Genomic DNA, 13,106 nt, shown 5'->3' with positions numbered 1-13,106 from the left:
TGGTTTGTTCTTCCAGCCATATTTGTTTATTTATGTTACTAAACATGGTTTGTTTTCCTCTTTGATTATTCCCCCCCACCTTTACTGTACTACCTCCCGCTGTTGGTTTTCATTGATATTTTCCATTTCCTCTTCCTGTAATATTTTGCCGAGGATGTTTTGAAGAGCTGGTTTTCTAGCTGCAAATTCTTTTAACTTTTGTTTATCATGGAAGGTTTTAATTTCATCTTCCATCCTGAAGCTTAATTTCGCGGGATACACAATTCTTGGTTGGAACCCCTTTTCTTTCAACGTTTGAAATATGTTATTCCAGGATCTTCTAGCTTTCAGAGTCTGTGTTGAAAGATCAGCTGTTATCCTGATTGGTTTACCCCTAAATGTAATCTGCTTCCTTTCTCTTGTAGCTTTTAAAATTCTCTCCTTATTCTGTATGTTGGGCATCTTCATTATAATGTGTCTAGGTGTGGCTCTCTTATGATTTTGCACATTCGGCGTCCTGTAGGCTTCTAGGATTTGGGATTCTGTCTCATTCTTCAAGTCTGGGAAGTTTTCTCGTATTATTTCGTTGAATAGATTGGTCATTCCTTTGGTTTGGACCTCAATACCTTCCTGTATCCCCATGACCCTTAAGTTGGGTCTCTTTATGTTATCCCATATTTCTTGAATGTTCTGCTCATGGTTTCTTAACAGCTTTGCTGAGCTGTCTATGTTCTTCTCCAGTTGAAATACTTTGTCTTCATTGTCTGATGTTCTATCTTCTAAGTGTTCTACTCTGCTGGTAGTATTCTCAATTGAGTTTTTAAGTTGGTTTATTGTTTCCTGCATTTCCAGGATTTCTGTTTGTTTGTTTTTTATAACCTCTATCTCCCTGTATAATTGATCTTTTGCTTCTTGGATTTGTTTGTGTAATTTATTGTCGAAGTGGTCGAAGTGGTCTTTCATTGTCTGATTTTGCTGTCTAATGTCTTCCTTGAGACTCCAGATCATCTGAAGCATGTATATCCTGAATTCTTTATCTGACATTCCATCTGCTGCAGATATTACCTCTTCTAAAGTTGAGTTGACCTGCATTGCTTGTGGTCCTTTCTTTCCTTGTCTTTTCATACTGATCGCGTTTCGTTCTTCTGGTAGCCACGCCCCCGTATCTGGTGCAAGAGACCTCAGTTGTCAGCACTGGTGGGGGCTGTAGCTGGGAGACCCGCGCCGCGCGGCTCCCGCCGGCTCCTGCGTCAGCGCCGCCTCAGCTCCCGCCGGTTCCCGTGCCGCTGCCGCGGTTCCCGCCAGCTCCGTCCGGCTCCCTCGCCACTCCTGCTAATTTAGAGTCCGCTGGGAAGGAATCTCTTTGGCCGATCTTTGGTGACTTCCCCTCTCTGCTATGGCGGGCCCCTGGCTCCTTGCAGGCGTGACCGAAGGGAGAGGTGGAACTGGCTTGTCTCTGGTCTGATATAATCTCTGGTTTTAGATCCCAGTTCGCTAATTCATAGAGGCTTGGTTAGATTTCCTTCCCATCCTCTCAAGGTGGGGAGCCCTTTCCTGGGTGGGCAGGGCCGTTAGCAGAGCCGGAAGGGCACGTGCCTTCTGTCGGGCCAGGCGGGGACCCTTCTGGCTGCGCTGGGCCGCCGGGGGCTCCCTCAGCGCCAGGCAGATGGCGCCCGCGTGGCTAAGAGCCGGGTGGGGTAACCCTTCGCAGAGCGGGCGGGCCGCCAGGAGTGCCGGGATGGTCGGAGCTGTCTGCCGGCCGGGCAGGGACCCTTCTCGACGAGCAGGGCCGCTGGGGGGCGCTTGTAAAGCCGGGCGGCTGCCGCCGCGTGTCTAAGACCCAGGCGGGCGGGGTGGCTGTTTGCAGGGCAAGAGCGGGACCGGCAGGGTAGCCGGGATGGCGGAAACTGTCTGTTGGCCGGGCAGGGACCCTTCTCGCCAAGCAGGGTTGCCGGGGGCGCTTGTAAAGCCGGGCGGCTGCAGCCTCGTGGCTAAGAACCAAGCGGGCGGGGTGGCTGTTTGCAGAACGAGAGCGGAATGGCGGGAGCTGTCTGCCGGCAGGGCGGGGACCCTTCTCGCAGAGCAGGGCCGCCGGGGGCGCTTGTAAAGCCGGGTGGCTGCCGCCGCGTGTCTAAGACCCAGGCGGGCGGGGTGGCTGTTTGCAGGGCAAGAGCGGGACCGGCAGGGTAGCCGGGATGGCGGAAACTGTCTGTTGGCCGGGCAGGGACCCTTCTCGCCGAGCAGGGTCGCCGGGGGCGCTTGTAAAGCCGGGCGGCTGCAGCCTCGTGGCTAAGAACCAAGCGGGCGGGGTGGCTGTTTGCAGAACAAGAGCGGAATGGCGGGAGCTGTCTGCCAGCAGGGCGGGGACCCTTCTCGCCGAGGAGGGTCGCCGGGGGCGCTTGTAAAGCCGGGCGGCTGCAGCCTCGTGGCTAAGAACCAAGCGGGCGGGCTAGCTGTTTGCAGAACAAGAGCGGAATGGCGGGAGCTGTCTGCCGGCAGGGCGGGGACCCTTCTCGCCGAGCAGGGTCGCCGGGGGCGCTTGTAAAGCCGGGCGGCTGCAGCCTCGTGGCTAAGAACCAAGCGGGCGGGGTGGCTGCTTGCAGAACAAGAGCGGAATGGCGGGAGCTGTCTGCCGGCAGGGCGGGGACCCTTCTCGCCGAGCAGGGTCGCCGGGGGCGCTTGTAAAGCCGGGCGGCTGCAGCCTCGTGGCTAAGAACCAAGCGGGCGGGCTAGCTGTTTGCAGAACAAGAGCGGAATGGCGGGAGCTGTCTGCCGGCAGGGCGGGGACCCTTCTCGCTGAGCAGGGTCGCCGGGGGCGCTTGTAAAGCCGGGCGGCTGCAGCCTCGTGGCTAAGAACCAAGCGGGCGGGGTGGCTGCTTGCAGAACAAGAGCGGAATGGCGGGAGCTGTCTGCCGGCAGGGCGGGGACCCTTCTCGCCGAGCAGGGTCGCCGGGGGCGCTTGTAAAGCCGGGCGGCTGCAGCCTCGTGGCTAAGAACCAAGCGGGCGGGCTAGCTGTTTGCAGAACAAGAGCGGAATGGCGGGAGCTGTCTGCCGGCAGGGCGGGGACCCTTCTCGCTGAGCAGGGTCGCCGGGGGCGCTTGTAAAGCCGGGCGGCTGCAGCCTCGTGGCTAAGAACCAAGCGGGCGGGGTGGCTGCTTGCAGAACAAGAGCGGAATGGCGGGAGCTGTCTGCCGGCAGGGCGGGGACCCTTCTCGCCGAGCAGGGTCGCCGGGGGCGCTTGTAAAGCCGGGCGGCTGCAGCCTCGTGGCTAAGAACCAAGCGGGCGGGGTGGCTGCTTGCAGAACAAGAGCGGAATGGCGGGAGCTGTCTGCCGGCAGGGCGGGGACCCTTCTCGCCGAGCAGGGTCGCCGGGGGCGCTTGTAAAGCCGGGCGGCTGCAGCCTCGTGGCTAAGAACCAAGCGGGCGGGCTAGCTGTTTGCAGAACAAGAGCGGAATGGCGGGAGCTGTCTGCCGGCAGGGCGGGGACCCTTCTCGCAGAGCAGGGCCGCCAGGGGTGCTTGTAAAGCCGGGTGTCTGCAGCGGCGTGGCTAAGAACCAGCCGGGTGGGGTGGCTGTTCGCCGGGCGAAAGCAGGGCCGCCAGGGTAGCCGGGATGGCGGGCGCTGTCTGCTGGCTGGGCGGGGACCCTTCTGCCGCGCTGCTCTGGGCCGCCTGCCGCTTGCAGAAGCGGCGGGTGGCCGCGGGATTGGACTCTGAGCCCGCGCTGCCAGTCAAGTTTCACTTGTTTGGGGCAAACTGTCACGTCTAATAAACTTACTTATTCTCGGCAGGTCTCCTTTCAACGGAATTTTGCTAGAAGATCCTCAGTAGGTAGAATGTAGCTGTTTTAATTGGTGTTTCTGATCCCGTTAATGTGGAGATATTGAAAGTGCAGCTTCCTCGCCGGCCGCCATGTTGGATCCCCCAACACAAAGTCTTTAACAATATTGCTTAGAGCCGCATCTACACACTGATTATCTAAAGTGGGCTATAGCTCCATTGTCCAAGAGAAACAAAATATTAGTGACCTTATGTAATTCCAAATTTGCTCAACATAGTAAAAAAAGAAACAAGTGGAATTTACATCTTCATTGTCTTCAAAAATCAAGTTTGTTCCTTACACTTACAGCACACCTCAATTCCATTGCTACACTTCAAGTGTCACATTGACTACTGGCCATAATATTGGATACTGAAGATGCACAATGTATGTCAATGAATATGAAAAGGAAGTAGAAATAGATCAAATAGTATAAGCTTAAAAAATAACAAAATCCATTCTAGAAGATTAAGCACAGATGTCCCCACAGTATGGGCTACACTAACTTTCCAGTTATTTCCCTAGAAACTTATCAATTATATAAAATATAACATTATATCCCAAAGAACTTATAACTGGTTAATGTCCCTCACTTAGCCTTACTGTCCCACCTATCATAAGGAGGCTGAATTCACACTGTAAGCACCACTCTCTATGGAGGAACCTTCTAAAACAGAGTGGGCACAGCTTGATGCACAATAAGGCATGTTTATGTTTTATGTATATACAAAGTTATATTACAACTTGCTAAAAGAAATTACATACAAATGCAGAGAATTATGAATACATTTTATTCTTTCAAAAGGAGTAGTACTACCTCTAAGCAACTTTTTGAAAATTGGCAGGAGACCAGAGATGCCAAAGTCCTTGAAATGCCTTGGTGGTACCACACAGTTAAAGTTTAGCCTGCTATGTTTGAAGGAGAAATGGGCCCTTGCCAGACACTGGATCTGCTAGCATCTTGAACTTGGAATTCTCAGCCTCTGGAACTGAAATATAAATTCCTGTTGTTTACGTACAACCCTGTTTATGACATTTTTGTTATCACAGCCCCCATAGACAAAGACAGCCAATGCCCACACAAATTTTGACTGTCCCAGTACACGTTCATTTACATGAAAAATCTTGGTAAAATTAATTGAGCCTAGTACCTATTACAAATAGTGGAGATTAAACTGTCACTATATGTAAATCTCCAAAAACATATAAATATCATATAACCTGAGGGCATGTTATCAGCTTTCCATTACTATAACAAGTACCCAAGATAATCAACGTAATAAGAGAAAAGGTTCACTTTGGGCTCACAGTTTGGGGAGTTTCAGTCCATGACAGATTGGTCCCATTATTTTAGCCAGCAGTAGCACAGTATATCATGGTTGGAGCATGTGGCAGAAGAACTCTACTAATCTCAAGGCCAAGTGCAAAAGATTAAAAGTGGAAGGGGTGGGGTCCCATAAACCCCTTTTGGGGGAACAACCCAAATAAAAACCAGAAGACTTCCCATAGGCCCCAAATCTTCAAGTTTCTATCACCTCCCAATAGTGCCAAGTTGGGAATTAGGCCTTTAACACATGGGGGCTCATTCCAGATTCCAGATTCAAACTACTGCAGAAGGTCAGCAGTTCTCAATTTGGTTTTTATTCAAAAAATGCAATCATGGAAGGTTGGGCTACTTGTGATACTAATACCACACAACAGTACCAACCTGCTTCTGAGGATACAGAAGATCATTACATACATAGCACGTGCTAGAGTAGCCCCCACCTTGTTCTGGGGATACCTGTTCTCAAATGTTCAATGGATGCCTGAAATCATGGAGAGTACCAAACCCTAAATATATCATGTTTGCTCCTCATATATACCCTATGATGAAGTTTAATTTATAATTTAACACATTAAAAGATTAACAATAACAACAGAAAAATCATATTACACATAATAAAAATTATTTAGAACTTATGAATTATCTATTTCTGGAATTTTCATTTAATATGTTTGCACCATGGTTGACCACGAGCAACTAGAACTGTGAAAAATGGAACCATGGATGGGCCTGGGAAGCTACTCTACCTCTTTATGTCTTCAAGCATACTCATGCTGACTGTGATTAAATGTATGGAATCTGTTTATATATATTGCTATACTGTTAATTACAGAAATTTCTTTATTTCTTCTTAATATTTATTTTAGATGGTGCATTATGCCAGGTTTTTATATTTTTATATCAAATACTTTTAAATTACAATATAATAGGGATCAGAATTGCACTTCAAAACAGTCAAGGGGCTTTACCAAATATTTATTATAAAAAGGGTGTGTTGAGGATAATAGGGTTAAGACCTGCCTAGTTTACAACAAACCAAATGATACACAATATACTTATCCTAATCCAAATAGCTGCGTGTCCCTTACCTTCCACACTTGGGGAAGGAAAAGCAATCATCATTAGCACAGGAAGAATCATCACTCCATCTATCATCGTACAACTGTGGAGGGAAGAGAAAAGAAGTCAGTCAAACAAAAATTTAACTGCAAGATGACAAATTCAATTAAGCATACCATCTTTCTCTGCCACTGAAGGCCCCTCTTACAAATCCCTCTAATGTATGTTCCCATATGTTTTAGCACATTCAACTGGATGCCCTTTTCATTGATCTAAGAAAGTCATCTAAGGAGTTAATCAGATTCACCTCACTTTCTCGGAACCCATCCTCTTAGATGAAAAACTCAGGAAGGAAACTCAGGGAGTAGTGGTGTAAAGGCTGAAGATGAGGCATTCCCAAAGATTTCAGGTTTGAATTTGATCTTACCCTACCTGAACACTACATTGACATAACAGTACAATCCCTAAGAAGAATGGATATACTACTCTAGCATGATGTTAAAAGACCAGGGCTGGGGTTGTGGCTCAGCAGTAGAGAGCTCTCCTAGCACATGCGAGGCCCTGGGTTTGATCCTCAGCACCACATAAAAATACATAAATAAAACAAAAGTATTGAGTCCAACTACAGCTAAAATATAAATATTTTTTTAAAGATTAAGAGACTGAATAACTCAAGCTGAATTACTATATTTGTGCCTTACTTTGCTTTAAAAGGTGAAGAGGTGGTGGAATCTGCATTTCAAAGAAAACAGTCAAACAAGCAAACAGAAATCTCCTCATCTGTAGCAAAGCAATGCATTTCTAGTTCACCTTAGATTTTCACAAAGGACAGATGCAATTAAGACAGGAATACTCCTGAAATATGAAATCATGTACATCTATAATATATGAAATTATCATTGAGAAAATAGGATAGTTGACAAAAATTTCAAGTTGGTGTTGGCCTAAAAACTACATTGGCAGAAGCTCAATTTCCTGAGTTAAGAATTTTTCCACTTGAATAAGTCCTGCAAATATCAGGAACCTGATGGGAATTTGGCTAGACACAATTTTCTGGATAGAGTAACAAAGAAAACTGATAAATTTCTTTATGAATAGGCTAATGTGCTACCTTACTCTTGCAGCTTCAAACCAAAGGGCAAATTCTGTTAACCCGTTTGAAGTAGATTCCTTGTGATTCTCCTTCAGTTGATTGTCTGATTGTTTCCTTACCACACTCCATCCCATCTTTCTACCTCTCATTTAATATTTTCCTTTTCCCACAATTATATTTCAATCAGTCACTTCTCTAATAGCAAGGAGGGGTACTGGGGATTTTTATGCACCTTTCTTTTATCTTTAAAACCATATGAAACTGGAGTGGCCCTCTTCGGCTGTAGTTGTTATAATAATTTGCATTCACATAGATCTTTTCTGTAGCAAGTCTTTTTTGAAGCTACAAATTCCTCATCTTGACCTCTCACAATCACAGGCCGACTCCTCTGACACTCTCTATGCCTTTGAACAGCAATATGCTATTTGTTGCTCTCTGCTTGAACTAACCCGAGCTGCTGCACCCACAACTCTCTCTTACCCACTCCTCTCCTCATATCATTCATGATCTAGTTCAAAAGGTGGTATAGTTTGAATCTGCCCCACAAAAGTTCCTGTATTGCAATCTTAATCCCCAAAGATATATATTAGTAGTATTTGGAGGTGGGGCTTTGGGGGAGGTGATTAAGACTAGATAAACTTGTAGTCTTTATAAGCAGAGGAAAAGTGACCCTAGCCAGCTGTCTCAATGCCATGTTATAATGCACCAAGGGGGGCCCTCACTAGAGCTGAGCAGATGCTGGAGCTGTGTTCTTAGATTGCCCTGCCTCTGGAACTATAAATTTCTTTTCTTCCCAAATTACCTGGCCTAAGGTGTTGTGCTGTGGGGACAGAAAATTCTCCATCCTAAGAGATTTCACTTCAGCTCCCCAGCACTGGTGCAGAACAACTTGCAGTCGTGTCTGTTGAAATCCCCAGCAAGAGCCACCCGCCTTGGATGCATGCATCCAGTGGCCATACAAAACACTCCTTGAGCCATGGAATAAAAATACTAAACTCCCTTTTTCATAAAACTGTGAATTTTAAAAAGTAGTAAACGACTAAAGTCTTTATTGGAAGTCTTTCTCTGTGACAGTAAATGAGAGGTGGCTTTCAGGAAGAGCAGAGTTACAGGATGAAAGGGTGGGCATGATCTGCTTATGGAGTGCAGCTGTGCACTATAGATTTGAGGGTCCATTTAAGTGGATTCATAATTTATACTGGCTGGTTATAATGAAATGAGCTCTCCCCCAAGGGCAGGTGTCCTAAAATCATTAAAGAAACTAGAGATTGATTATGTTACTGATGCAAGCACCAGAAGAATAAGAAAACGATGCCCCAACATCATTTATTCCTAGTTGTTCTTCTTTAACTACTTTACTGAAGAAAAGTAAGAATATTCAGGTTAACCTGGTATGAAGCAGTCTCTCCAAATCTATAATTTTTAAAAAAATGGAAAACTGAATTCACATCCTCTGACATATATAATAAATATTACTTGAATGCCGGGTTTTTCAGTAATAATGTGATGCCGTCACTATTACCTTAAATATTTTATATTTGGCTTTTTTTTCATAGCTTTATGGAGGTAAAATTAAAGTACAATAAAATGCACATATTTGAAGTATCATATTTAGTTTATAAAATTTCTATTTAATATATTGCTATGATTTAGATCTTGAATGTCCCCCAAGGGACCACATGTAAAACTCTTGGTTCCCAGGGTGGTGTTATGGGAGATAGAGGAATCTTTAAAAGATGAAGCCCAGTAGAGGGTTGTTGGATCATTGGGAGCATGTCCTTGAAGAGAACTGTGGGATCCTAACTCCTTCTTCTTCCTATTTTTTTTTTTAAATATTTATTTTTTTAGTTTTCGGCAGACACAACATCTTTGTTTGTATGTGGTGCTGACCGGGCCACACGCATGCCAGGCGAGCGCGCTACTGCTTGAGCCACATCCCCGGCCCCTCTTCTTCCTATTTTTAACCTGACCATGAGGTGAGCAGTTTGCTCCACCATGAGATCCTCACCATTGCTATCCATACTTCAACTAGATGCCTAAAGCAATAGGTCTAACTCATCATGGACTAGAACCTCTACCATGGACACAACAAACCTTTCCTCTTTCTAAGTTAAATATCTAAGGTATTCTGTTATAGTGATGAAAAGCTAAGGGCTGGGGATGTAGCTCCGTGGTAAAGTGCCACTGGGTTAAATCCCCAGTATCCAAAAAAAGGAAAGAAATTAAGAGTAATTCTGATGTCTCTTAGTCATCTGTCAGTGTTACATCATTATCACCATGACACTAGTGACACTTCCTAATGAGCCCGGCACTGTGCTTAGGATCAATATGCATTATCTTATCTAATCACTCCCTAAAACACTATAAAAAATACTCATATTAATCCTATTCTACGGGTTTTCTAATGGATGAGTGGAAGTAACTGCTCCAAGGACCCAAAGCCAAACCCATATGTATATTTTATAATACATACTTTGCATATAATATAAAACACAAATCAACATATTTTGTTGTACATTAAAAAAATTAAACTGATAAGTCATCAAAAGCATTTGAGACCACTAATCTATTTTTTTCATCTCAGTCTTATCTCTGAATTCCCAGTCCTCCTTTCATTGATTCATTCATGCATTCAAATACTATTGAGAGCCTACTTGGTGGTGTACTTAGAAATTATATACTATACACTACATGTTAGACATGAAAATACAGTTCTTGTTATTGTGGAACTTAACATAGATATGCTGGTAGTCAAATAATCATTAAAAAGATTGCATAACTTAAAAACTAAAATATTAAGTAAGAAATAATTAAACTATATTGCCAAGAAAGCAAATTGAGATATTTCTGGAGCATGGAACTTCCCTGAGGAGGTAGTATTTTAATAGGACCAGGACAAAAGTACTAGGAAAACGGGAAGAGCACATGCTCCAGGTGTGAGCGTGTGTGAGCGTGTGTGTGTGTGTGTGTGTGTGTGTCACAAGGAATGTGACAGAGACATGGGCAGGCACATCAGGGTAACATGTGAGGAAAAAGGTGCAATTCCTCAGCTTCTGTAGAGGCCCAAGGCCAGGACAAGTGAGGTATGTCCCAAGAACTTAAGGCTTAACTTAGAACAGAAAAACATGAGAATGGCCAGGTACCAGAGACCTGGAAGAGCTCTGAGCTAGAGACAACCCCAGAAAGCTGGAAAGGGAAGCTACCGTCATTGCTGAGGTAAGGCACTCTAAGCCCTGTGTCCTCACTGTTACCGAGCCCCCCTTGGTTCTCACCACCTTCTTTTCCTTAGTTCCCTTGGCCCCTTACTTCTAGGCACTCCAATCAGCCTGCGTATGTGTGCTGTCACTGGGTCCTCTTTATAGCCCAACCCGGCCAATTCCTACTCATCCATCAAGTCTCAATGTAAATATCCCTTCTTTATATTAGTGTGCCTAAACCCTCAAAAACCCTTCTTTCACATATTACTTTTGTTAATTTTCATAGAAATCATCATTACTAATAATTATGCATTCAGATCTTTATGTGATTCTGAACATGTCTCCCTTATACACTAAAATTCATAGCAGCAAAATCTATTGTCTACCTTGTCCATCAATGCCAGAGCCATGTAGATGCACATTTAATACCTGTCTAATTACAATGCTTTCCAAATTAATAAGCTCAGCTTATTAAAAAAATGAATACATATCCTTCTATATATACCTGAAAAGGAATGACAAGATTAAAAAATGTATCATCTCAAATTATGCATGTATAAATGTGACATAATGAGTCCAATTTATATATAATTACAATGCGCCAATAAAACAAATAAATAAATAATGTATCATCTCCGTGAACTTTAATGTATAGAGTTTTAATCTGGGTAATAGTTAATGTTAATAGTTACCAAGCTTTAAAGTCAAAAATCCTTTCGGAATTTAAAAAAAAATCCAAAAAACAATAACACTGCTGTATTTTCCATGCCACAAAGCCAACAAAAGCTGATGCCCCAAAATATCTATTTACAGATTATTATTATGCAAGCAAAATTAATTTTGGCTCATAAATAAGGAGACATAAAAAGAATGATAAATTCAGTCCCCCAAGCTAATCTTAAAATATGCTAAAAATTATTGGGGTAAAAAAATCAATATCACTTACTGGCTACCACTGTTCAGAGTTTGGAGTGCCTCTGCTGCCCATTAATTCAGCTACTGAAAAGAGTACCCCAAAAAGGAAAGGGGGAAAAAATGCAGAAAAGAGAATGTTCTGAAAATTCCTGATGTCACTTTAATTATAAGAAACATCAATATGTTAAAGTATCAACCTAAAGAACCTACTTATAACTTCAAAACATATTAAAAAAAATATACTGCCTTTAAAAATAATCTTTCAACTCCTCTACTCTTGGTAAGAAAGAGAGATTGGCAGAAATGGGAATAGGAACAATTCAATAATTCAGGGATACCTCACTAGTGGTTTTCAAACTTTTTGGCTTCATGATCCCTTTATACTCTTGAAAATCACTGAAGAACTTGTTTATGCAGGCTATATCTACCCATTTAGTTTATTTTTAGGAATTAAAACTGAGAATTTTTAAAAATATTGTGTTTATATTAAGGTAACAATAAACACACTACCCTGTTTTTACCTGTTTTTATTAATTTGAAAAGAACTGTATTTTAAACAAACAAAAACAACAACAACAACAAAAAAAAAAAAAACAGGAGAAAAGTGGCACTGCTTTACATTTTGCAAATAAGTATGTTTGATGAAGAAGATACCTGGATTCTCAAATATGATTCTACATTCAACCTGTTATAACATGTTGGACTAGTTAAAATATATATAGAAAATGTAACCTTGCAAATGGTATTGTAAGAAGGATCTTGCCGAACCCCCAAAAAAGTTTCAGAGATACCAGGGACTCTTGGACCACACTTTGAGAATCACTGCCTTGCAGTTTAGATGCTCAGTTCTTCTACTATACCACTTCACCAAATGGTACCAAATATATTAGACAGAGCACTTGCCCCATACCTGACCAAAATGCTACTGTTCTTCAGTTTTCTTAGAAATCTCTTTAATCATTCTAACATCAAGAAAAGCTTATCAGTTGTGGAAAAATGCATTAGAAATGTTTTTAAATGTAGGAATGATATATATACAACTAAATTTTTTTAAGTAGAATATAAACTTGTAATAGAAAGGTACTCACTGCTTATTTCATTTAGGTTCAAATGTCAAAGTCCCTAACTGAAGAATCAGGCTACTGGGATTGCAAAATATCATCTGAAGGTTTCTGAGTATGAATTTTTGCCTGTAATGTATACAACACTCCCTTCTGTTCTTGGATAAGACTCTCAATCCCTGGTAACTAATCTTAACACTTCAGCCACAAGGAAAATAGCTCTTTGGAAAATGGCTAGGGACCTCCTGCCTAGCTAAGGCACCCTCTTTGAATCAGTGCCACTTCTTACAATGTCTCAGGTCTACCTTCTTGGGAGACAGAGCATTTGCATGATACTCTACTAAAAACAGACAATCATAGGGCAGAGCAGAACCACTTTACAAATCCCAAGGTGCTTTTCAAACTCCATTTATAGATCAGACTGATATCCAGTCAAGAAGCTGGCATTCAGCTCAATTTCTAACGTGTAGGCTAAAGACCAAGTTTGGCACTTCTTTTGTTCATCACAATTTTATAGCTGAATAAAGCCACAGGTATGCTGATACACTACAAAAATAATCATTTTTATATTGGTCACAGAATAATTAGAGTATGATATACTGAATTTCTATATTCAACTTTTAGAACTGATATTAAGCAATCTACTTGATAAGCT

At 43.0% G+C, this 13,106-nt stretch overlaps 1 protein-coding gene across 4 annotated transcripts in view; it reads right to left on the bottom strand.

Moving 5' to 3' along the window:
* Positions 1-13,106, bottom strand: part of Acvr1 (activin A receptor type 1) — a 130,247-nt gene that overhangs the window by 52,242 nt on the left and 64,899 nt on the right. For all 4 annotated transcript variants that reach the window (XM_076865982.2, XM_076865981.2, XM_076865980.2 and 1 more), the window contains one exon: positions 6,215-6,288. In XM_076865982.2, coding sequence (XP_076722097.1) covers positions 6,215-6,281 — 67 coding nt within the window. In that variant the 5' untranslated portion in view covers positions 6,282-6,288. The remainder of the gene's footprint in view (positions 1-6,214; positions 6,289-13,106) is intronic.

The sequence above is a fragment of the Callospermophilus lateralis genome, chromosome 9, assembly GCF_048772815.1.
Source record: "Callospermophilus lateralis isolate mCalLat2 chromosome 9, mCalLat2.hap1, whole genome shotgun sequence".
Lineage (NCBI taxonomy): Eukaryota > Metazoa > Chordata > Mammalia > Rodentia > Sciuridae > Callospermophilus > Callospermophilus lateralis.
Note: the sequence above shows the minus strand (reverse complement) of the source record. Positions and strands in the feature narration are given on the sequence as shown.